Source organism: Hyperoodon ampullatus, assembly GCF_949752795.1.
Source record: "Hyperoodon ampullatus genome assembly, chromosome: 11".
Lineage (NCBI taxonomy): Eukaryota > Metazoa > Chordata > Mammalia > Artiodactyla > Ziphiidae > Hyperoodon > Hyperoodon ampullatus.
The window spans coordinates 55,007,273-55,032,543 of NC_136924.1; the positions used below are offsets into that span (position 1 = coordinate 55,007,273).

Consider the following 25,271-nt stretch of genomic DNA (forward strand, 5'->3'; position numbering starts at 1 on the left):
TCTCATTATCCTTTTTGCTTGCTCTCCTCCCTGGGCCAACTCCCTTCTAACTCCATTCTCCACTTAGGAGCTAGAGTGATCTTTTTAAAACCCAAATTTGATCAGGCCACTCCTCTAAGCTAAAACCTAATTAATTTAATCCATTAAAATGACTGCCTGTTTCTCTAGAAAACTGTCAGAAATCCCCAGCATAGTACAATGCCTAATAGTATTTGCAGGGGCTTTAATAAATATTTGTTGAAGGGAGGGAGTCAAGGCTCTGGACCTGAGAGGAACTGCCTTGTCCCTTTGTGTGTTAATTTGACTTGTTTAAATCTCAAAGTACCTCCTTGTTTCCAACCTCTTGGAAACACCTCATTGTAGTAGCCTCTGGCATCTCTTACAAAGTGATTTTCCTCAAGGTCACACAGCTGGTGCATAGGCACCAAATAGAATATACAGCCCTATTATTCTTCACTGTGGAGCCACCGTTATGTGAGAAGCAATCACAGTTGAAAAGTGACAACCATCAGTAGCATGCTTGATCCTCCTGCACACCACCAAGTTTCCAGGCCTCGGTATAGAGTCTTTCAGAGATAAAGGAAATCCACCTTCTTACCCCACCAAAGAAGCCCCTTCATCTTTAGACAATTCTACAAGTTACTGAAAATGAGACTTTTCAAAGAATAATCCATCCTAGCCAGTTTATCAAAGGATAGAGATAAGGAGGGAAAGGAGGTTGTGTGTGACAGAGAGACCCACACCCTCCCTCATGTGGTGGTGCTAAGGTGCTTTGGGCCAGCTGCCTCCAAGAGAAGAGGAAGGTGGGTGACTTTGACTCCAGCTTAGTTCAGGGAGAGATTCATGATATCTAGCCTCAAAGATTCTACGAGCTACTATAGACTAGCCAGGGACTAGAACAAGGAAAGGATGTGTGTGGAGGAAATGGGATTAATCCCAGCTCACATGTTGGGTGGAATCCCAGCTGCTGCAGCTGCTGAGGGCTTAACCAGCTGTTCCCTGGGCAGCTGCAATGTTCAGCCCAGACCTGGCTCTCAGGGTGGCAGCTCTGTCTCAGCTTAGGGCCATCAGCTCCAAGCAAAGTCAAGCCTCCATGGAAAGAATCGCTGGAAAGCAAAAGAGAATAGCAGAAAAAGAGTCCTTAGTTCCAATAAATCCTGTTTGGACACCATGTGGTTTGAAAGCAGACCACTGTGTTCTTAGGTTTTGTGGTCTCAAGGAGGGAAGTTGAGAGACAGTTGGGGTTCAGGTTTCAGAGAGAAGCAAAGCCAGGGCTTGAGGTACCACTTTCAGTTCTGTTCCTATCTTATCCTGTCCTGCTCCAGTTTCCCTACGCTGCCCCCACCTCCATCTGTTCCCATAACACGCTCTGTGTAGGGACGGGGGCATTTCCTACTTGTGGTCAGAATTAGCGATACTCATATGCTCAGATGAGAACCAACCTACTTAGGGATAAAGATGACCCAAAAAGCCCATCCAATTGGCAATTTCCTTTTTTATTTATTTATGGCATGTGGGATCTTAGTTCCCTGACCAGGGATGGAACCCTTGCCCTCTGGCGTGGAAGCACAGAGTCCTAACCGCTGGGCCACCAGGGAAGTCCCAGCAATTTCCTTTTTTTATTTTTATTTTTATTTATTTATTTTTTCTTCTCGGTACGCGGGCCTCTCACTGCCGCGGCCTCTCCCGATGCGGAGCACAGGCTCCGGACGCGCAGGCCCAGCGGCCATGGCTCACGGGCCCAGCTGCTCCGCGGCATGTGGGATCCTCCCAGACCGGGGCACGAACCCATGTCCCCTGCATCGGCAGGCGGACCCCCAACCACTGCACCACCAGGAAAGTCCAGCAATTTCCTTTTTTTAAAATGCAAGTTTGACTTTTCCCCTCACCTGCTTCAAATCCTGCAATTGCTTTCCAACTTCCAGACAGGATTGAAAATCCTTAAAGTCGACCCCATCTCCCGCTCACTATACTGAACTTGTCGACGCTCCTCAGATTCATCTTACTGTTGCTCCCCAACTCCAGGCCTTTGCACATGCTGTTCCCTTGGCTTGAACAACTCTTACCTATCGTACAGGTCTCAGCTTAAATGCCACTTCTCATCTCTTTACCACACTCAACAACCTTCTAACCACTTATGCCTGTCTCACCAGATGACCTGTAAGAGCGATGCCTGACTTTATTGTCCTATGCCCAAGGCACAACACAATATTTGACACATAGTAGGCACTCAGTAAACCCTTGTTAAAGATAGCACTTTCTCATGGGAGATGTTCATCATTAACCAAGTCACATATAGAGACAATAACAGGGAGAGGAAGTTTTAAATGTGATAATTGGCCACAAAATCCCCCACAGGAAAAGACCCTAACCAGCCATAGGCTGCTTCCCATAGACAGCTGCCTCAGTTACCCAGACAGGGAAGAAAGTTTCCTCCAGTATAGCACGGACTACAAAAGCACAGTCAGGGATAAACATCTCAAGGCTCTAGGTCAGAAATGCTAATTTTTCAAGCAGAGTTGATTATCTTCACTAAGGACCCCATCTTAGCACTGGCCTCTTCTTATTTCAAACATTTCTGGAAGCTTATATTATTCTGCCAGAGCTGCCATAACAAAATATCACAGACTGGGTGGCTTAGACATCAAACATTTATTTTCTCATAGTTTTAGAAGCTAGAAAAATCCAAGATCAAGGTTCCAGCCAATTTGGTTTCTGGTGAGAGCTCTCTTCCTGGCCTGCAGACGGCTGCCTTCTCACTATGGCCTCACATGGCCTTTGGTTGCACATGTGAAGGGAGAAAGCAAGCTCTCTCCTATGTCTTCTTGTAAGGACACTAATCCTGTCAGATCAAGGCCCACTCTTATGACGTCATTTAGCCTTAATTACTTCTTTAGAGAGCCCATCTCCGAATACAGCCACATGGGCATGAGGGCTTCAACATAAGAATTTGGGGGGAGACACATGCATTCAGTCCATAACAAAGCGCAACATTCCCCTCCTCTAATTCAAAAAGAGCTGAGAGTCTTCTCATGCTTTCTGGCTTGGTGTACCAACCTGCTATGGATGACTGCCAGAAAGTTGCACCCACGTCTGTATTTCCTTAACTGGTAGCTAGGTAGCTTTAGTTAAGGAAGCCAGTCATCCAGGCAGGAGGAAGAAGAGCCAATGAAAATGAGAGAGAAATAACTGTCAGAAAGCTAGACTTACTAGTGACCCAATGAAGGGAATGAGGAAGAGTCAAAACCAGCTTAAGGTCCCATAGGATGTGGCCCCATCCATCAAGGCATTCTTATTTCATTATGCCTGCCCCAATTTTCCTCATCTATAATACAATCTCATAGGGTTATTGTGAGGACCAAATGAGAAAGTATGTAAAGTGCTAAAACAGGGCCTGGCCTGCAGTAACTTCTCAGGAAATTTTAGCTACATATAGTTACACTTCCCAATTTCCTACTCTAACCAGCCTGCACATCTTCATCCCAGATTCCAAGTCCTTGTTCATGTTGGTACTTCTGTCTGGAATGGCCTTTCTAGTCTCCTCCACTTACACAGGCTACAACATCCTATTCAGGCCCTACTTTCTCCACAAGGCCTTCTATGTACAAATATGACATTTAGCACCCATTCAACTCATCTTGATTAAGTAACAATGTTGCTTTGGCAGCTAACAATATTATACCTTTAAGAAGCTATTTCTTAATTTTGGTGTGTTTTTCAGTGCCTAATACGGTGCTACACTGTAGATGTTCAGTAACTCCTGCTTTTTTTTTTTTTTTTGTGGTACGCGGGCCTCTCACTGTTGTAGCCTCTCCCGTTGCGGAGCACAGGCTCTGGACACGCAGGCTCAGCGGCCATGGCTCACGGGCCCAGCCGCTCCGTGGCATGTGGGATCTTCCCTGACCAGGGCATGAACCCGTGTCCCCTGCATCGGCAGGCAGACTCTCAACCACTGCACCACCAAGGAAGCCCAACTCCTGCTTGAAGAAAGGAAGGGGAGAAAAATCTGGATTCTGGGCAATAAAAAGGTCACCTGAACCTTAAAGCAGTGCTTCTCAACTCCGGTTTCCCAGTATGCGGAGAGGTCTTGCCAGGATGATCACAAAATGCTCTGCAATTCTCAAAACAAGATTACTTTTAATTATACTTTAGTTCTAAAGCAAACCTAAATCTGTCACACAGCACCTTCTGAAGAACGGAGTGTTATGAAATCAAACAATTATAGGGACAACACAATCCCCAAAGGTCTGGGAACCATTGATAATGCTGCATCTGGTAGAGTGGTAAGGACAGAAGCAGACAGACAGCAGACAGCAGCAAAGGCAGTGAGAAATGGGTGCAGAGCATATAAAACTCAATGGCGTCTATTCCACATTGGGCACATACACTGATATTGTCAACAATCCTGTCAGGGAGGGATCATTATCTCCAGATCTGCCTGACTTCCGAGCCATGCCCTTTCTTTCCCTAATCCTCCTTGCCAATTCTGTTAATGAGAAGGGGTGCTGCATTTGGAGATGTTGTGTGGCCAAGTAAATATGCCTTCCTGGCCATCTTCATAGAGATGGTACTTTTTGCTGCTTGAGGGAAGGGAATGGATTTTATTTTAGGAAGTTGGGAGGGCCTCAAGGGGACAAGAATAAAGAGGGATGGAAGTTGGGGGTGAGAGGTGAGCCTCAGGCCTGGGGAGTAATCTACAGGATGTAGTTTAAGGGAAACCAATTAGTTCTCCTTGTCCCCAGATATCTCCTGCCCAACATATTAAGGTGCTAGGAATCAGCACCGTTATGGTCTTATGGTTTAAGGCCTTATTTTCAGCAGGCCTTTAAGATATATGCATTACATGAAAAGAATAGTGAAAACAGGCCTATCAACATAGAAATACTAATTAGTTTATCAGATTAGTCATCACCTGGAGTGACATGACAGTAGGGCATCAGGATCTGATAGAATGAGACAAGAGCAGGTTTAGAAAGTAGGAAGGAAAGGTCCACAGCTTGGACTGTGTTTCTGAAATCACTCTGAAAGGGGGAGGGTGGTGGTAATGGGCACCTGGTGTGGATTAAGGGAAATGGGAGGTGGAAAGATACTAAAGGTAAACTTAGCCTGCTTCCAAATGTCGGCTTTATCAAGCACTACCTGGAACCCTAAGTATGCTTTCACCTCCAGACACTGAACTCAAAGTGTCACAGGGTGAGGGAGGTGAGTGGGCAACTTGGATGCACATGGAAATCTGGAATACTACAGGCTACAACCATACCTCCAGCTTCCAGGAGCCACAGAGCTAAACCAGGTGCAAGGGATACAAAAGTGTCACTTTCCAAATGAGAGGCAGGTGGGCTCCTCACCAGCCCCTGATACCTATGGCTAAGCCCTGGCAGCTTAACAAGTACCATCCACCATCTCTTGCATCCTGGGAGAAGGCTCCTCTGCACAAATCCAGTCCACCCTCTGCGCAGCATTTTTCCTTTGGCCAGGAAGGGAACCGATCCTGATGGCCACTAGAGGGCAGTATATAGCAGGGACCCTGTGCAGGAAGAGCATAGCCGCTACAGGGAAGGCTGGGCTGCTGGTGGTACAGCCGCCAACCCCTACCATCCCCCAGGCCCTGACACTCTCCTTCCAGTGCAGTCCAACTTCCTCGGAGCTTCCATTCCTAACTCAGGGGCACCTGCCTGCCTGGATTCCAGGTGTCTGCTGCGTTGGACCCAGAGGTTCCAGAAACATCCAGGCCAGGAAAGCAGAGCTAGAAATAATGGGATAGGGGAGAGGGGAAAGGTGGAGGAAGCCAGTAGAAACAACCAGGACAGGTGATCAGGAAGGGGGCTCAGGTTTTAATTCCTATGTGCCCTTGCTTGGAGAGCCTATGCCCCCTCTACCCCCATACATCTGGGTTCAGCCCATCAGGAGGGATTGGTTCTAGCCCTCTGTCCAGGTTCTTTCTCTTGATCAAGAGTGTGTGGGGACTATCAGTTATGAATTAGCTAGGGATTCCCAGGAGTCATCAGTTGGTCCAGTTACATCTCCCCCCCCCAAAAAAAAATCAGCCCCATGTAGACCCCTTACACCACAGTAGGATAGGTATTACAGTGATTCTTGAGGGAGGGACCAGGACTGCAGGCTAACAATTGGGGGCCAGAATTCTTTAAGTATCAGTACCCACAGTGGCCTGAGCCACCTTTGGAGCCCCTATGAACAGAAAAAGGACGTTTTTTGGTTTTCTTGTTCCTTGGGTAACCCTGGTCCCTCCAGCAGTCGGTATGCAAACATGTGGGCAGAATGCTAGTCCTCTCTGGGTGGGAAAAGGAACTAGCAGCCTAGAAAAGGGCAGACTCTTCTGGTCTCTGTTGCTCTTCGATTGGGATGCCTCCTCTGAGAGGAGGAAGCAGGGTGGGACGACCTGCTGGGGAAGGAGAGGGGAATGGGAAGTAAAGTATGGTTCCCTTTCTCCGTACCCCGCTCCCCCAATCTGGAGGTAAATCACCATCTGAATAGAGATGTTTCCCAATAAGCTCCTGGAAGCCTTCCCTTTATTAGCCCACTTGTAGGAAAATGTCAGATGTCAGATTGGCTTCCATGTCAGATAACTGTTAACGCCTTGCCCCAGCCCCTCATCTTGCCAGGTGGGGCAAGCAGATTATTATATTACAATTTATAAATAGAAAATAAAATAAAATAATCGGGAGGGGCTGAGGCACTGGGGAAGAAGAGGAGAAATAGTCCTCGGCGACGAGTACCCATCATCAACCCCACCTACCTAGGACCCAACCTCTCAGTTAGAGGTTGCCCCTAAACCATCGCGTCCATTTTTCTCCCTATCCCTCCCTCCCTCCCAATCAGCATCGTCTGCTGCCCACATCTCCAGATCTCAGCCCGTACACTCCCGTTTAGGCGGATGCCAAGAGGTTTCTATGCCTGGAGCGCTCAGTCCAGCAGCTCCTCCGCCAAGCGATAGAGGAACCGAGAGTACCAATGCATGCCAGTTGGCTGGACGGCCCCGCCCGGAAGCAGCGCCCCCAGCGCGTGCAGCAGGCGCAGAGGAGCAAAGGCGCGGTGCGCCCACTGGTGACTCTCCAGAACCGCGTAGCACGAGGCCAGGACATCGTTGACCAGCAGCGTCCCGTGCGCTGTGAGCGGTGCGAACACGCCCACGGCTTCTTCCCGCGCCACTCGGGCCACGCGGGCAGGCCGGAGGGCGTCCCCGCCTGGCGCCAGCACCGAGTCCCCCGCGCGCAGCCGGCGCGCGAACACCGGTGCAAAGTCGCCTGGCTCGGGCGCAGGCCCTCGAGCGGCGAACACCAGGTGCCAGGGAGTGAGCAACAGCTTGCGCGGGGGCCGCTCGGTCTCCACAGCCACGAAAGAGGCCCGGCGCTGCAAGTCCCGGTCCAGGAAGAGCAGCACGGGCGTGGGCACCACCCGGCCTGCCGCGTCTGCCGCCAGCACCCAGTCACCGCGGTGCAGTTCCCGCAGCCCCTTCCGCTCGCCGCTCCGCAGGCGCACGGTGGCATTTCCCGGAAAGCAGCCGCCTGCCCTGACCGCCAGTGAGTTATCTGGAGGGGACAAGCAGAGAGAGGATTGAATGGAGACCAGTTCCAGAATGTTAGTACAGATTGTCAAAGACGTGGGTCAAGCCCAGCGCAGACCTCACCAGTCCCGGAACAACATGCAAGTTCCCACGGATCTGGTCCTAACCTGGACAGAAACGGAAGGGGGGTTTACAACACTAACGCCCGCTTGGGGTCCCCTAGAGTCGCAACAGGGCTGCGCACCCTCAGTTTCCCGGAGAGACCTCACCACCCACCCCGTACTGTACCGGCTTTGACAGACACGTGGACGTGGTTGCGGGACTCGTAATAGACCCAGTCGAAGCCGGCTTCCACTGCCAGGCGCGCCAGCAACCCATACTTATTGCGGTCGCGGTCGGACGTGGTGATATCCAGGGCACGTCCTTCGTAGTGAAGTGAGTCCTGAGCGTGGTGGCCGTCCTCGTCCCAGCCCTCGGTCACCCGTAGGCGCACTCCGGGCCACATGTTCATCACCGCAATAGCCAGCGCGTTCACCCGCTCTTTACAACGCTGGCGGGGAATAAAGGAGTCAGTCTCCTCAGTACCATTACCACCAGCATGGGGGCTAAAGCGACCTGGACGGGCGGGTTACTTCTTCTTTGTTTTCCCGACACCCCTCCAGTCCCTCCCAGATTTTGAGTGTCCTGAGGAAGTGAGAATCTGAATGGGTGTAGTCGCTAATCAATGCTCTCCAGAGCGTCGTTGGCGAACTGTGGGGTCACCACCGAGATTGAGAGGGAGCGCCCAAACCTAGTTCTTTCCCCCACTTTTAATTTCCGCCCCTCATCCCTAGTTGTTCTGGGACCTCAGTTCAACCTGGGAGAGGGCAAGAGTGGAGAGAGCGGGTGTAAACTCGGTCAGGGAGGGGTTGAGCAGCCCGGCTCCGCGAGAGGAGCCCCTGTTTTGGCCTGGCCCCCGCCCCAAGCCCCGGCTGCCCTCCCTCCGCCTGATTCATCTTTTGTTTCGTTGCCTTCCCTGGCACCGGGCATCGCTTCCTTCCTTCCTTCCTCCTCCTCCTTTCAGCCCCTAGCATTAACCCTTTCGTGGTGCGAGTGCCCCCCACAGAGGTGCCCAAGCGGAGCCGTGCGGGATCTAGGCTGCTGGAAAAAGGGTTGGGGTGGCGGGGGCTGTGCGAAGTACAATGGCCATTCTCCCGGATGACTTAACCGAGCGAGAATCCCGGGCCGAGGCCGGGGACGCGCCGGGAGAAGCGGACTCAGCAGCTCCATCCACAAAGGCGCTTTTCAGCCGCCCCGGCTCAGGGAGAGGAAAGGGCAGAAAGCCGCGCCCCTCATCCCAGCTCCGGCCCGCCGGGTCCCCTCCCCCAGCGCGGCCAGCCCTCCCAGTTCCAGCTCAGGCTCCGCCAGCCCTGAGAGCCCCCCATCTCTCCGTCTCTGCTCCGGAGGCAGCGCAGAAAGGCGTGGGAGTAACACCTGAGAATAACGCGAGCAGCCCTTGCGCGGATCTGGGGGGCCCCCTGCAGGGTGGGAGTGGAGAGGAGGAAAAGCAGCAGCGGCTGGAAGCCTGCGCCGGGGGAGTGAGACCACGGTTATCTCGGCCGCTCCTGTCTGGGAGCCGGAGACCTTGGCGCGCACCACAGCACGGACCTCGCGGGAGGAGGCACAGAGAGGACAGCTTCCTTTTCTTCTCCCCGCTCTGACCTCTCCTCGGACTTGGTTTTCTCCTAACTGCCAGAGGGACGTTTCCCCCTGCCCTTCTTCCCGAGTCTTCTACACCTCCGCAGGGTTGGAGAGGAGGGGAGGGGGAAGACAGGAAAAGTGGTAACTCCTTCCAACTTTTTGTCGTTTTGTCCCCTAAGGAGGCCCTGAGGCCTTGACCTGCGGGGGCAGCAGCCCAGTGCAGAGCCAACTCAATGGAGGCCTTTTGCAGCCAGGGTGTGGGAGATAAGCAGGACCGAGGGGGGTTCCCAGGCCTGTCAGAGCCTCTCCTGGGCCTATCCCTTGTTCTGCCCCCTCTGCTGCAGGTGGAAACCAGAGGAAAGGGCCAGGATATTCCATCCCTGGCCAGGAGGGAAGGAGTATCCCCTTCCCAATCTCTGGGTAGGAGGAATGCTTCAGGGCAAGAGCAAGAAGGAATTCTTTCTCCCCTGGACAGGTTTTCCTAACAAAATAACCTGGAAAACTGTGGTAGTTAATCAGAGGAAATCCGTACCCCTCCCTCTCCCCCCACCTCCCCACTCCATACACAATTAGGTGGTGTAATGGAAAGTGTATAGGACTTAGAATCAGGAGTCCTGAATTCTAGTCCCAGGCATGCCACTAATTAGTTTCAAGATTTCGATTAAATCACTTTTCCTCCTGGGGCCCAGCTCTCATGTAAAAATGGGAGGCAGGGGTGGGGGCGTGGTGGGGTGGAAGAATGTGACCTCCAAGTTCCTTCCAGCTCTGACATTTGAGATCACAGGACAGAGGTGGTCCTTCACACCTCACCCTAGGTTGGTTAGGTTCTGGTCTGCAGCAGATGCTTAATACATGGTAGTTGAATTCATTTTAACCCTTTAAGTCCAAGGAATCCCCGAGCTACACTGAGTTTGAGGGACACAGGAACCCTTTGATTCTCAGGTGGGTCCATCTGTTCTTCCCATCAAAGATCACTTTTCACTCCAGGACAGTCGTTTAGACTCTAGAATAGCTTTACCTTGGTTCTGGGATGCCTCCCCCACGCCAAAGACAATTCTTGCCCAGCCCCTCCTCAGGTAGCTGGCCTGATGACCTGACCCTTGGTCACCCCTTTCCCAGCCCCTTCAGTCTCTTTGGCCCACAGAGCTTTAACACAATCAGGTCAGGAGCCAGGCTAAGGGTAGAGCTTTCTGTCTGCTGCCTAGCCAGCTCCTGGCCCCCAGCTCACCCCAGCCCTTCCTGCCTGGCTCGGTAGCTGACCCCCGGTCCACGCCTCAGCCATTTCCCGTCTCGCCTGCCGCCATCCTCCTTTCCCCGCCCTCCCTGTCTCTCCCAGCTTCACTCTCACTAGTCCCTTCTCCCCCTCCCCATGCAGCCTCTCCCTGGATCCCTCCTGATCACTCAGTACAGCCAGCAGAGGGGTGTGTGTGTGTGTGTGTGTGTGTGTGTGTTTTGGGGTGGGGGGCGGGTGAGGGGTGAGGAGTGTAGGTAGGTCCTTGAGATCAAGGTCTCTATAGATGAAGTCCAGCTCACACCATCCCCCGTCCCCTCCGCCAGCTGCCAGAGGAGAGCAATTGGAGGTGCCCTCGAGCAGGTGGGGAGAGGCACTCCTTACCTCGGTCATCAAGCGGTCTGCACCACTGTTCTCCTCATCCTTGAAGATGATGTCGGGGTTGTAGTTAGGCACCAGGTCCCGGAAGCGCTCAGAGCCTCTTGTCACCCTCCCCTCGGCCGGCCCACTGGCGCCCAGGGTCCGCTCGGGCACGCTGGGCACAAATTGCTTGTAGAGCAGCGGCACGAGCTGCTTGCGCACGTATCGGCGCCGGCCAACCGGCCCCCGGCCCGGCCCGCAGCTCTGGGCCGGCAGCGCCAGAAGTGCCAAGCAGCACAGGGGCACCAGACTGGCCGGCAGCGCCATGGATGCAGCGGACTCGGGCCAAAAGGGAACGTTCTTGTCCTCACCAGCTCGCTCGTCAGTTGGGCATCTCCCCCTGCACCAGAGAGCGCAGCAGGCAGAGCTGCCCCCAGAGTGCCCTAGAGCTCTTGTGGCTCAGCACACCTGGCTGCTGCTAGCTCTGCCTACATACCCCCGGGGGGTCTGGAACCTGCTACTGACCGGCCATCATAGCAGGGAAGGGGGGTCGTGGGTAAGTGCCAATCCTGCCGGGCTCTGCCGTCAGGCTCCGGCTCTGCCAGAACGCCGGGGCTCCGCCTTAAGTGGCCCCTGGCCCCGCCCCCCGCCCTTCTCCCAGGACCGTCCCGCCCCCTACCACCGGGGCGGGGGCTCTAGTCGGCCACCGCTGGTCCACTTCGTTTCCACCCTGGAAACCAGGCAGGCACCTGCCTAGGAAATTCTAACAGCTGTACAGTCCTTGGCTGCCTGGATAAGCATCCCTCTACCTCTAAGCCTATGTGTGGCACCAAACCACCCTCCTCTGATACTCGAATTGGATTTTTGCTCTCCCCAAGCCTACCCTGGCAGGCCATGTACCCCGCTATCATCTAGGAGCTATGGGATCCAATTTCTGCCCAAGGCCAGCCAAGCCCTTTCGGCACACAACCAGAGCCTCCCTTCTGTGGTCCTCCCCCAACCTCCCCCACTTCCATCTCTCCTCCTTAGCAGTAACCAAGACTGGAAGGGCTGGATACCAGAGGACCATTTTCCCTGGTAGCTTTGCAGTCTTCTGCTGGGAGCTTCCCCAGAGTCAGGAACAGAGCTTCATACCTATAGTCTGGTTTAGGACTTCAAACTTTTGTCCCCTCTCTTATCCTTGCCAAACACCCAACTTGTGGATTGGAAACTGCTGGAGGGCAGTGGGTACTTAGAGTCATAGTCTCTAACAGGCTAATGATCTCTTCCCTTTACCCTCCATCTGGTCACCTCTTTATCTTTCTCCTTCTCTGCCCCTGCTGGAGCCATTCGGGTCTCATCTCAGAGGCTTTCAGCCTGCAACACTTCACCCATTAATCTACTATCATTTAGAAATCTTTCTCTAAGAAGCCTTCCCTGATGTTCTGACACTGGACCTCTATGTTTCCTTGAGAACCAGTAATTAACTGCCATCCATTGTGGTATGGTATTAAAATTATGTCACCCCTACTACACAAAGCAGTTCTTAAGCACAAACTTAAACACAATCTTAGCTGAGCACCTGGCCTGTAGTAGGGTGCTCAGTAAGTATTTGTGGCACTACACTTTTTTTGTTGTTGTATTCCATACTCACTCCTCACTCAGCTCCATGGCTAACATTCACAGTAACTTTGTGTACATTAGAAAAACGCAGCCCTTCCTCAAGCCACCTGATTGCCATTTGCAAGAAAAGTCATAGTAACTACATATACAGTGACTGTGAGGTGAATGGTGCCCCTAGCAGTTGTGCAATGTACAATCTACATAACCATGAGCGGAAACTTTGCCTCTACCCCCAACATAGCAGGGGGGCTTACAGAGTATTCAAGGCACTGATAGCCTCGGGAAAGATGGAGTTAGGCTCTTCTCTGAGAATCATAAACCCTTGTCAGGCAGCCACTTCTTTTACTCTACATCCAATAGGCAGGTCAAGGAGGAAAGGGCTGGTGTAGGGGGGAAGGGGATATTATATAGGGGGATGTTATCCCATTCCTACACTGATGCCCACCGACCCCCAATAACCCAGGCACAGAAATAAGGCCTGGGCATAGGGAAAAGTCAGGTGACCAGCCAGCTTTAAGGAAGGCTAAGGGAGGAGGAGCTTCCCACTGCCTAATTGTATGGTCTAACACCAGACCCAAGTCCCCAAAGGTCACTGAGGATGTGGATGGAGGGGAAGGGAAAGGATGGTGGGAAGGACCCCTCTGTTTCTCTCTGTAGACTCAGGACTGGTGGGAGCAAAGCTGTTCAAATAGACACAGAGACAGGCCCTTTAAAAAAACCAAAGCAAACCCTGGAATCAACTTTATTGCTGATGATTGTGGCCTCTTCCTCCCTATGCCCCCATCTCTCCAGTGGTCCATAGCTCCTCCAGGATAGCACAGGGCTTAGGCTCTGCTGGGCCAGAGGCAAGGGAGACAATCTGCCTCCCAAGTCTGCCCCCAGCTCAGTCCCTTCCCTGCCCCCACCCCACCCTATTGCACATCAAATCATGTAAACATGGCTATGGGCATGGCCCGGAACAGCAGTGAGGCAGATTGATGTGTAAACGAATTTGGGACCAGGAGCCAGACCCAGTCACCCAGCCCCACCTCACGCTGGGGCCCAAAGTTGAATCTGGAAAAGCAGGGGGGCCTGGTCCCAAACTCTGGCTCAGATGATGCAACAGTGCAGACAGCTCAGCTCCCCTCTGCCACCCACCCTCTCAGATTCCAGGTCCTGAGGTCCACCCACCCGTGGGCACCCCTCCAGGCCTGGGCAGCAGATGGCAGTGTCCAGTTTTCTCCCTCCCACCCCCAGCTGGAGGTCACTGGTGCTGGGTCTTCCTAGATGCCCGGGGGAAACCAGAGACCGGCAACGGCAGTCTGTCCAGCCCTGCGGAAGAGGCAGGGTGAGCAGTCAAAAGCGGGGTATAGGTTCAGTCCTCAGGGATAAGACAACCAAGCCACAGAATGGGTGGATGAGGTACGCTGCAAACAAAGCAGACGGCATGCCATCTCCCCTGCTTGGGATGACCACTGTTCCAGAGGGCTCCACCCCACAACCCCCCTACCAGCCTCACCCCCACTCCCTCTCACCAAAGGCCCGGATCAGCTCTGCCCGCACAGCTGCGGTGAAGGTTTTCACCAAACCGAGAGTGGTGAGGCCCGCGAAGGCTGCGTTGTAGAGGAACACGATGTAGAAATTGCCCAGCCAGTTGAAGCGTCCAAAGTCACCCAGAAGGTCCAAACGAGTGAGCCCTGAAGTACAAAGGCTAGGATGGGAGGTAGGCTCCCCAACCCTTCCCTGCCTCAGAGCCCAGCTTTCTGCTGCCTCCTGGTGGCCACATCTCAACACTGCAACTGATCGGTTAGCTTCTATTCATTAGTTATTCCTATCTCCCAAGCTCTGTCTCAGGGACAGTTCAGGGCTATTGAAGAAAGTGTCAGCAGCTAGGCTTGCTTTAACTTCCCTTCCAGAGTTTGGCATCTTCTCCTCCCATGAGGGGTCCCCTCTGGCTCCAGGAGTCCTGAGGAGCATCCTGGGCCTGCTACTTGTTCCTGGGCCAGGAGCCTACAAGCCAAATGTCACCAAATGGTTTTTTTAGTAGACAGAGTAGTGTGGAGGCTAAGAGCTCTGACTCTGGTCATGGCTGCTTTGTTTCATATCCGAACTCCACCCTATCTAACTGTGTGATCTGGAGCAAATTCCTTAAATATCTGTGCCTCAGTATCTTCAACTATAGAGAAAATAATGGGACTGTGAGAATTCAATGAGACAACACACATAAAGCACTATATGTGCCACGCACTATTCCAATACTTACCGAGCCCCTGACAATAATTATATAATCATCATAAATTAAAATTCTGGAGCCCTGCCCCCTCCCACTTAAAAAATATTCCTACCAGCATCCAACCTAAAGGAACTAACTGGTGGACCCACAGGCCAAGTTTCCTAATTCGCCATGGCATAAGTACAAATGGTAGAGTAGAGAGAATATGAACTTAAGAATCAAATAGAACTGATTTAAATACTAAATCGTGTACAGTATATGGATGACGATGGTGGGGAGGTGGGGAACCTATGCAACTCCCCTACTACCTTGGGTGAACCAGTTACACTTTTGAACATTTTTACCAGGTAATGCTAGATCATAGCTAAAGAAGGGAGAAAAACTGAGCATGTTATTTGATGCCCAGTGTGTAGAAAAAAGCACTGGACACTGGACTGGGGTTCAGGAGACAGAGGTTCTAGCCTGACTTGGCCTTGCTTCAAACAAGCTGTATAACTCTGGGTAAATCAGTTAGCTTTTCTGTTTCTCATTTTTTTTTTCTTTTATCTTAGTTTGGCCATGCAGCGCGGCAAGCCAGGATCTTATTTCCCCCACCAGGGATGGAACCCGCACACCCTGGAGTGGAAGTACGGAGTCTTAACCGCTGGACTGTAAAGTCCCTGTTTTTCGTCTTTTAAATGAGAATGTTGGGACTTCCCTGGCGGTCCAGTGGTTAAGACTCCGTGCTTCCACTGCAGGGGGCGAGGGTTGATCCCTCATGCCACAGAAAAAGAAAGAACTGTTTATCAGATGATCCACCGCAAAAGAATATTTGGGGGAAAGTGGTGCTTCTCCACCAAAAAAAAAAAAAAAAAAAAGGAAGTAAGTAGGGGAGAGGGGAGGCTGTGGGATGGATGTAGCAAATGGAAAAAGTATGAGCTTTGAAGCAACACTCCTCTGAAGCTCAGCGTAGCATTTTATAGAGCCTCTGTTTCTCCATCTGTATAATGGAGATAATCCCTCCTCATAGGTTGTGGGAATTAGAGAGAGCATGAATATAAAGTGTCTGCTTAGTACCAGTAGGTACTCAAAAAAAGCCAATTCTCTTACCTTCTTTTGCTACTTACCCAGGGTTCGAGAGAAGACAGGAAGTGCTGAGCTTAGGACCAGGAGACAGACACAGTTCCCAATTATCTGGGTGGGATTAAGGAAAGGGCAGGTCAGGGTAGCAGAGCTGCCAGCACCTAGTGCCCAGGCACGCCCCCCAGGCCAGCTACCTGCGTCATGGCTGTGTCATGCCATCTGGGCCGCAGTCCCCAGAAGAGTGGAGAGCTGTAGAATCCCACGACCGAGGAAACCATCAGGTAACTGTCACTGGGTTAGGGAAGAACTGGTCTGCTCCCAAGGATTAATGCCTCATCTCAAAGGGAACAGACCTCTCTCCCCCAGCACTCCTTTCAAATCAAGTCTTTCCCTTCCTTCTGAACCCCGGGTTGGCCAAGTCTTGCCCCCTTCCCTATCACTCCCACTGTAGCTCTGCCCAGCAACCCAGAGGAGACAGGTTTGGTGAAGAGAGGCAACGGTGGGTTTCCAGAAAGATACAAGATGAGTACGACCTGAACGACGGCACCAAAGGAGCCCAGCTTGGAGAAGGAGACCTGGCCCAGGGAGGCACCCTGAGAGATGGAGCAGTGTCACTGTGCAGCACGCCCCACCATCATCAATGCCACCTGCACCCAGCCTACCCTCTGGCCTCAGCTTCTGCCCCCTCACCCGGCCTTTCTTAGGCCCTCCCCAAAAGATATGGTGGGAGGGCAGCCCAGTACCTGCATGCCCCGGGGCATGGCAGCCTCGTCGACGAGCAGCTCCAGGATGTGGATGGCCACAATCAGCACAGACAGACCCTGTGTGAGGCAAAGTCATGGACTCCCATCCCTGTCCCAGCCCACGGTTGTATCCAGAGTTGAATGTTAAGAGCAGACACTCTGGTCCAACACTTTCAGTTTCCAGTTAGCTGTGTGGGACCTCCTGAAGGCTGATGCTAGCAATAGAGCACCTTTAAGGGTATTATAAGATGCACCCTCTCCAGATGGAAGGATTGCAAAAAGGCCAAATAGAAAAATATACCTCTTCCTCCAAACAAATAAGACTTATTCCCAAGTCCAGGATGTAGCAAATGGGGGGATGGACTGGATTTCTACCCTTATTTTCACCCCAGAGCAAACCTGCATAACTGCTTAGGCCCTGTGTGGGCTTGGGCAAACTCCTTAACTTCTCAGTTTCGTCATCTACAAAATGGGGACTGATGTGCTCAGCACAAGGCGGGACACAAAGTAGATACTCAATGAGAGGCAACTACTATTATTGATGATAACCAGGTCCTTGCATCTCCTCCCTGCTCCCTGAGAAGGTCTAAGGTACTCAAGGGCCTACTACCTCCCACCCACACCAAGGCTGGTATCCGTACCGTCAGTACCAGCAAGCACAGCAAGGCCAGTGGGTAGCCCAGGTTCCGCTGCCAGGCTGAAGCCTTCCGCCGCTTCTCTGTGCAGGGATGGGAAGCAGTTAGCAAGGGCCTAGAATGAGGCTCTATTCTCCTTGGGGAAAGCAGGCATCCCAGTGCCTACCAAGCCACATACCCAGCAGGACCCTCTGTGTCTGCAGAGCTAGGACCTGTCTGTGCAGCAGTTCCATGTCCAAGGGCAGCCAGCAGGAAGTGGGATCTGAGGGCAGAGAAGATGGTGCTGTCCCCGAGTCCTGCACAGGCCCTGCCCAAGCCACGCTCACCATCCCAACTGGGAAGAGCTGCGTCTCACTGCAAATCCTGCGGGTCAAAGCTGCCTCCTCAAAGGCTGAGCAGTGCAGTTGCTCCTCCAGGTCCTCCAGCAGCTGTGGGCAGGGGAAAGGGAGGGATGGGCTGTCAGAGGCTCCCTGAGCCCAAAGGCCCCAGGAGAACCCTGCTCATCTCAGGTCTCCTTTGTCCTATTCCTTCCCCTACCCTCATTCACCACCCTGTGGCCAGGAACTTTATGCAGTCCCCTCCCAACTGCCTTGTGTTCTGCTTTGTATGTCTGGTGACCAGCTCCAGGTGATGAGGGTCAAGGATACAGGAGCCAGCGAAGGCTGTGGCCCTCTGCAAGGTGTGCACTGCACAACTGTAGGATTGCTTCACTGTTTGGCTCCAGCTTTGCAGGAAGCCCCCCCTGCAGGATCAAAGGACAAGGAGCACTACATACCCGGGGCTTGACCAGCAGCTTCCCAGTGACCGAGAACATGCGGGCGAGACCTAGCGGAGTACACACTGTGGGGACAGGAGCCAGTCACCTGCCAGACCCTTCTCTCTACCGCTTCCCCCACCCATCCTTCCATTCCGTCTTCCACCCTGGTTGCTCTGGCCTGAGGACCTTACCCATTCCCTCCCAGGTCCTGAACACTCACCCAGGAGTAGCAGGACCCCGAGGAAGGAGATGCAGGAGTAGAGGTAGGGTAGGTAGTACTCCCAGAAGTCTAAGGGTAAAAACAAGTACGTCAGCCCATCTCTCTCCTCCTGCTTACTGGGGGATGACAGGCCTCAGAGTCTAGGCAAAGGCACAAGACAAAAGCCTATAGGGGCTAGGAAAGTAACGTAAATGAGGAAAGCTGGCCAGCAGAAGAGGGAGTGGCAGAGACTCTAGCAAACTGGAGATCCTAAGCCCTATCTAAAGGGCACAACCACTATTTGGCCCAAGTCACTGGGGCCTAGTGTGGCCAGATCCTCAACCTTGTCAAGCAAAGCCAGAAACCTGGATGTTAATGTGAAATCTCCCCGTTTCAATGGACTCACATTTTTTTAAATCATTGCATGGGCCCAATGGAACACTTCTACAGGTTGGATTTGGCCTGAAATCCATCAGTTTGAAACTTCAGTCTAAGGGAGAAGGGTCCCAAACTTCTCCACTTTAGAGGGATACAGTTGGTCCAGGCAAGGGAACATCAGCCAGCTGAAGAGTCACCCAGCCTGCAGGGTGGGGAGGAAGCTGGCCTTCTCACCACAGAGGGACTCCGTGCTGGCTTTATTGTTGTCCACAATGGCTGACGCCACCCACACCATTCCCAGCACCAGCAGAGTGAGGAGCATCAGCATCACCACTGTCTCGTAGACCCGGGCCAGGACACCCTACAGGAGGAGGCAGTAGGTGGGGGGGTGGGCAGTGTGGGGAAGGAAGGAGACGGCAGAGATGGCAGCTTGGCTGGGGAACCAGAGAGGACCGGATTCAGGAAGCAGTGGAGGGCGTTTCCCTCTTACTTTGCTAAGTCACTCTGTCCTCCTACCCCACAGTCCGGGATCATTCCCTCTACTGGATATCCTTCATTTACAGTCCCCCTCTCCAGATCCCTTCTGCATCCTTGTCTTGCCCTGGGAGGCTGACCCCGAGGTCTGTGTCACATAAGCTCTTTGCCCTCTGGTTTCCTGTTCACCTTGCCCAGTGGGAAGGGCTGGCAGGAGAGTGGAAGGTAGGAAGAGAAAGAGTCCAGGGTATTTTTTTGTGTTTCCTCCCACCTTGGGCACCTTTGACACTAGCTCCTCTCCTGGGTGGCCACACCTCCCCAGCTTCCACTATCAGTGGGTTCCAGAAATTATTTCTTCCTTTGGCTCCCACAGGCTTAGGGGTGGTAATGACTTCCTGTTGTCACTAGTGCCTCAAGCACCTTAGTGCTGATTAAACCTCTGCAAATAGTCTCTTCATTAAAATCTCTTCAGTTGAACCATCTCAGTGGAATTCTGTCTCCTGTCTGCACAGATTGATCGATACATTCCCCCACTCACCTTTTTGGAGCCAGCGAAGCCCTCAGACTCAGTGAAGAAATATGCAAAGGGCATGAGGAAGATGAGGGACAAGTTGGAGAAGAGGAAAACGAGGTTCCAGAGGCCTAGAGCAAAAAAGGAGAAGCAGAGATGGTCATTAAGGGGGGACCCCAACCCACTGGGGACTGACCCTGTGGCAGGGAAGGCGGGCGGGATGGGGTGCTCTATGACTGATTAGCCCAGGCTGTGTCTGCCCTACCCTACCTGCTCCCCATCCCCACCCTCAGCTGCAACCAGGATCGATGTACCATGGATGAGGGAGCCATTGAGCCACTGGATGTAGTAGTTCCGAGGCAGTGAGAGCAGCACCTCGTTGCTGATGATGGAGAAGGGCAGGAGCAGGACAGCACCCAGGGCGACTGCCAGGGTGAAGGTGCACAGCTCGAGCCTGGGCGGAGAAGGAGGAGTGCCTCTGATTAGCTCAGGCACTCACTTCCCTGGGCTCAAGAAGCCCCATTCGTCCCCACAGGCACTTGTGACTTCTCCTAGAACCAGCTGTAGCCGTGACAGACCTAGGGAAAGAGCTGTCTAGCTGGGGCTCTACCCACTGCCTCCCCACCCTAGCCCTTCCCTCCAGGAAAGACTTGGCATGTGCGATGGGAACACCTCAGGCATTTATGGGCAACTGGTCGCCTGCCATGTCACTTGCCCAGACTGTCCCCAGGAACGTGGTCTTCCCGCACTTGCCTATAGGGTGTGCCGGGCATGATGCCAAGCTAAGGGGCCTGACTTCTCTGCTCATCTCAGGGAAGTGGATTTCTGAGCTTGCCTTCTTCAGCCTGGACAGAGCAGTGTCACTCTGTATGGCTATGCCCTATGGGAAGGTACTAAGGCCAAGGGGGGACAAGGGGAGCTGAAACCCAGCTTCATAGCCAAGGCCTGTGCCCTGGGCTGCATCAGCTGAAAAGAAGGGACAATTATCGAGCTGGTCCCTGGGAGGTGAGAGCGGGGGTTGCCTTTTAATCTGTTGCCTGTTGAATCAGAGGGGTCATCTCTATATTTTTCTCTTTAGGTGCTGGTGAATAATAACAGCCTAGAGTAAGGGCCATCCTCTCAGAACTAAACATGCCCTGCCTTTGGGAGTTCCACCTTCCCCATCCCCTACCATTTCCATCAGTCTGTATTCCCACCCCACTCCCTCTCCAATGGCTGCTGGGAGGTGAAGCCAAGCTGGAGCCACTTCTGGTGACTTAGGCCCGCAGAAGAGGCTGCTTGAAGCTCCCGGCCTAACCAGGGAGACAGGAACAGCAGCTTTTCCAAGCATCCTCGGGATAGCGTAAAGCCAGAAGAAGCCAGAAACGGGGCGGAAGCAGAAACTCTCTCTTCTGACACCTTACTCTTCCCCAGCTCCAGGGGCCTCTCTAGATCCCAGCTTCTAAAGGCTACTAGTGCCAGGTGCTGAGGCAACGACACTTACGCAATCTTGTTGACTGTAGCATCTTCATCATCCGCTACAAAAGACAGAGGCATGGGGAAGAAGCAGGCCATCAGTGTGCAGCTCGGGGAGCCATCTGTGTTGCATTGTACTCTCCTGCTCCCTCCTGTCTCCTGAAAGAAGGGCCTGGGCCCACTGAGGCAGAGCTGGGCAGGAGGCCCTGGGAGAGCTCACACTATGAACCCTACAACCTATTCTCTGGCCAGGGTGGCAGCTTAAAAATCAATGGTCCCAGGTGGAGAGAGTATGGACCAGAAATTCCCCCACTTCCCTCCTTCCCCAGCTCTCCTCTATCATAGGTTCCTCTTTGTAAGCCGCAAATACAATGAATGACTGGTCTGTGAGGTTGGTTACATCAGTGGCTAGGTATAGCAAAGGGAAATGGCAGGGGCACAGGGGGGGAGGGAGAATCATGGAGAAAGTCCTCAGGGAAATCACACTGAGGACTAGCTGCCTTCTTGGCTGAGGGCGCATAAAGCCGTCTGGAGGGGAGGAAAGGTTCAGGCCAGGACAGGAAGATCTGGACAGGCTGGAGCTAGGAACTGGGGTAAGTGTGTCCCTCCCCTTAACCACACAATGCCTACAGAAAGCTTTAATCTGAACTCTCTACCAAGAGAAAGGTCACCATCACCAGGTCCTGGGGCCCCAGTGGTCAGGGAGGTCTCTGGTCCTGGGCATAGGAGCACTAGGAGAGGAGATGACAGAGCGTGTGCCCATGATAACATTCACCCTGCAGTTGCCTGCTTTAGGTTCACAGAGAGCTTTCACATTAGCCATCATATCTGGTCTACACAATGACAGTGGACTGGGTAGAGACTGTTAGGCTCATTTTGTAGAGGATGAAACTAAGGGTCACAAGAGTTACATTACTTGCCCTATGGCTCTGTTAGTTGAGGGACTTCCATCTAGACTTTCCACTCTACCACCTTGTCTCTGCCTGTGGAGGGAGGGAGGCAGAAGAGGCAGAGGCTCCGGAACAGCCACCTCTCCTTTCCCAGCAGGCACCATAGGCCTCTTCCCTTGAGGCTGGTGCCATGGCAACGGGAACACTGGCAGAGGGCAGGCAGAAGGGAGGGAAGTCACAGGTACCTGTGGTGAAATCAGCAGGCTTCTTGAAGCGGGTCAGGGCGATGTGGCAGAGGATGTAGAGTGTCGCAAACAGAAGTGTTGAGATCTGTGGCAGAGTGTGAGCGAGATGAGAAGCTCTAAGCCCCACACATTTCACAGCCCCAAAGGCCTTCTCTCTTAATTCCACAGGGACACCTTCCCAAAACTAGGCTCCATACTTCCAGGGGTTCCATCTTTCTCCCCAGTACTTCCTTCTAGTCAAGGCCTCAGGGGCCTACAAGAAGCATCAGACAGGGGCTGTCCCATGCACTTGGGAAAACAGCACCATGCCCAGCTCTACAAGGGTTTTTTCCTAGGAAAAAAATAGTTCCAACTGAACCCTGGTTGGTAAATTGTCAGAGAAGACTCCTAGAGATGCATATATCCACACACCTGAAACAGGCCACAGAACCAGAGGGAATTTACTCCTAGCACATTATTGGAAAAGGAAGCAGGTTTGAGGGGAAGAAGGGGATGTCTGCATTGTCCTGGTGCTCCACCCCCCTCTTCCTCCACTCCCACCTTGATCCAAGCTCTAGGAGAAAATAAGTAGGAATCATGTTCCTAGACCAACTCAGAGCTTCTACTCTGTTTATTCAGGGGCCCTGAAAGATCAGGTCTGCTCTGGGCCAAACTAGAGCCTCTTTGATGCCCTGTCCTTAACAGTAGGCTTTAATTGGGGCCCCACATCTATAAAGTTTCTAGAGCTGGCATCAGCCCCTTTAAAAGCTATCAATCCCTGGTCCCTACCTAAGGTGATTTGCAACTGCAGGGTAGGCCTCAAAGGGTCTGTCCCATGCCCCTGGGTGACTATTCCTCCAATGGACAGTTATGGCAGGACTTGGCCAGGTTATTCTACACATGCATGCATCCCTACTCTACCGCAAGTAAGCTGCTATTGCCCAGGGAAGGATCCACTGAACAACTTGGCTCCACAACCAGGGCCAGAGAATCTTGAGATGTTATTGTGTTTGAAGTAGGCAGGATCAGGGACTTCCCTGGTGGTGCAGTGGTTAAGAATCCGCCTGCCAATGCAGGAGACACGAGTTTGAGCCCTGCTCCAGGAAGATCCCACGTGCCATGGAGCACCTAAGCCCGTGCACCACAACTACTGAGCCTGCGCTCTAGAGTCTGCGAGCCACAACTACTGAGCCCACGTGCCACAGCTACTGAAGCCCGCACATATAAAGCCCATGCTCCAAAATAAGAGAAGCCACTGCAATGAGAAGCCCGTGCACCGCAACAAAGAGTAGCCCCCACTCGCTGCAACTAGAGAAAGCCCGCATGCAGCAACGAAGACCCAACGGAGCCAAAAATAAATAAATTTAAAAAAAAAAAGAAGGCAGAATCAGTCTCATAGGTGTTCCAGTCCCCGAGAGGAGCTGACCCTACAGGGAATCTGCATACAGCTCTCTATGCAAAGAGAGAAGCCACAGACCCCAGGAGAACCAAGGGTCCAGGACAAAACTGTAGCTTTTAATATCAGGGAAGTAGGGTAGAATGAGCCACTCAGATTGTAACTGCAAGATTTTTACTGTCTAGTGCTCTGCCCTGGACTTGCTTAATAAGCAGGAAGGTGGGAGGGCTCAAAAGGTCAGACTGGAGTTCCACGCAGTTCCATGCAGTTCCAGCAGAGGCTAGGTCATTGCCTAGAGCAGGGGATTGGAGCCAGGTGGGGGAGGTACTAGAAGCCTTCAGGCTGCCCTTGGCCAGCACTGATGTCCTCAGCTAATGGGACTAAAGGATGGGGGAGACATCCAGGAGGCTGCTTCTCTGTCCAAGGTCTCATCCCTCCCTGTTCTCTAGGAATGTGGGTCTCTGGCTCTAAACTGTCTCAAGGCCTGGGTGTGCCCACGATAGGCCCAACCCTGTCATGTGGAACTATCCACTAAGAAACACACAAGGAGCGCTTCCTGAAAGCAGATCTGGAGTTCTACACATGGACAGATATACTCCCTACTTTTCAGTCCTCACAGATAAGGGCAGACCTAGTTATGCCATGGCTCACTTTAGCCCTCCTCCAATCTGAGGCTGCCCAGGGCAGACTAGGGCCAAGTCTGAGAAAAATGAAGGATGACCCCATCAGTGGGTTCTCCACTCACTAACTTCTATTCTTCTAAACCCTTCCCTTTCCCTTTAGTATTTGGGGGTGAGGGCTACCCAGGGGAGCTCCAAGGGAGGAGACAGAGGAGAAAGGAGAGAGATGAGGGTTCAGAGCAGGCCTGAGAAAGATGAGATCCCCTAAACTCCACTGGGTGCCCCTGGCCCAGAAGTGAGGAGTCCCTTGCTGTGTGGCAGTTTCAGCTGTTACTCTAGGTGGCAGTAAGGAAAGCAGCCAGGTGCCCTCTGTAGCACTGGGGGAAACCACTAACAGGAAATCCCTGAATGGCTGGGAAGCTAGGAAACTCGGCTTGCAGGATTTCTAACAAACACCAATAAGGGGGAGGAAAAGAAAGGGAAACTTTAGTTGTTCTCCATTTCTACACAGTAGAATCCACCTCAGCAAGAGTACTTTCTTCTAAAGTGGGAAACCCACCAAAGTCCACTGTTCGTCTCCCCTTCATCAAACATTATTTGGGTTTGAGGGGTAAGTGCAAATAAGCCTCCCCCCAGCCAAACCCATCCCTCTCCAACCATCTGACTAAAACCGGAAGGCTCACCAGACTCCCAGACACACGAAGACCTGCACTCCGAACACGGGCAGGGGTGGGGGACAGGAAGGGGGGGGAGGGGCGACGAGTGGGAGGAACGGAAACTGATCGGCTTTGTTTATCGCGCAGCTACCCAGCTGACCCGATCTAGGGATTCGCCAGCCCGAGCACTGGTCGGACCAGGGCCCTTCGTCGTTAGCCCCTGGACCAAGCAGCGTCTGCCGGCACTCTGAGCCCAGGTGGTCTCACTCCGACCCGGACTCTCCCTCTCCCGCGACTCCCGTTCCTCACTTGGTCCTACCCTTCCTGCCCGGGTCCCGCACTCACAATGCACTCGCGGACCCTCTCGTGGAATAGCTGCTCTCGCACGGATAGCACTTCGTAGTCAGCTGCTTCCATACTCTGCTCAGCATGACTGGGGCGGGGGTGTCTCCGGGCCCGGGGAGGACCAGCGGGGATGAAACCGCCGCTGCCAAGCACCCGGACCCAGCGAAGGAGCCTTTTCTTGCAGCCTGTGACGGAGACTCGGGGTAATCTGGGGCTCAGATTCTGTCGTCTGGACGCCCTTCCCTTAAAGGGGCAGGCACCCGCGGGCCTCGTTTTAAAGGGCCCCGGCCCCCCGCTGCTCCCTCCCCTTTAAGGT

General features: G+C 52.9%; 2 protein-coding genes across 10 annotated transcripts; both read right to left on the minus strand.

Annotated features, from left to right (window-relative positions):
- Positions 1 to 6,924: 6,924 nt before the first annotated feature.
- DHH (desert hedgehog signaling molecule) lies at positions 6,925 to 11,123 on the minus strand (the record flags this gene model as incomplete). The annotated part of the gene is made up of 3 exons (XM_079715911.1): positions 6,925 to 7,550; positions 7,814 to 8,075; positions 10,821 to 11,123. The coding sequence occupies 3 exons, from the start codon at positions 11,121 to 11,123 to the stop codon at positions 6,925 to 6,927; spliced, it is 1,191 nt and encodes a 396-aa protein (XP_079572037.1).
- Positions 11,124 to 13,327: 2,204 nt separating this feature from the next.
- LMBR1L (limb development membrane protein 1 like) lies at positions 13,328 to 25,041 on the minus strand (the record flags this gene model as incomplete). 9 transcript variants are annotated; one of them, XM_079715296.1, is made up of 17 exons in its annotated part: positions 13,328 to 13,709; positions 13,913 to 14,074; positions 15,717 to 15,783; positions 15,867 to 15,957; positions 16,192 to 16,265; positions 16,416 to 16,493; positions 17,057 to 17,133; positions 17,229 to 17,312; positions 17,406 to 17,478; positions 17,826 to 17,890; positions 18,028 to 18,096; positions 18,619 to 18,745; positions 19,397 to 19,500; positions 19,684 to 19,823; positions 20,853 to 20,886; positions 21,960 to 22,075; positions 24,956 to 25,041. In XM_079715296.1, 17 exons carry the CDS (start codon positions 25,039 to 25,041, stop codon positions 13,642 to 13,644), a joined length of 1,515 nt encoding a protein of 504 aa, XP_079571422.1. In that variant the 3' UTR covers positions 13,328 to 13,641. The 9 variants fall into 9 exon arrangements, with proteins under 9 accessions (XP_079571422.1, XP_079571426.1, XP_079571425.1 ...); XM_079715300.1 differs by having other exon boundaries at positions 16,192 to 16,205; positions 21,960 to 22,044; positions 24,956 to 25,027; XM_079715299.1 differs by having other exon boundaries at positions 15,867 to 15,963; positions 16,138 to 16,205; positions 21,960 to 22,044; positions 24,956 to 25,027.
- Positions 25,042 to 25,271: the final 230 nt, after the last annotated feature.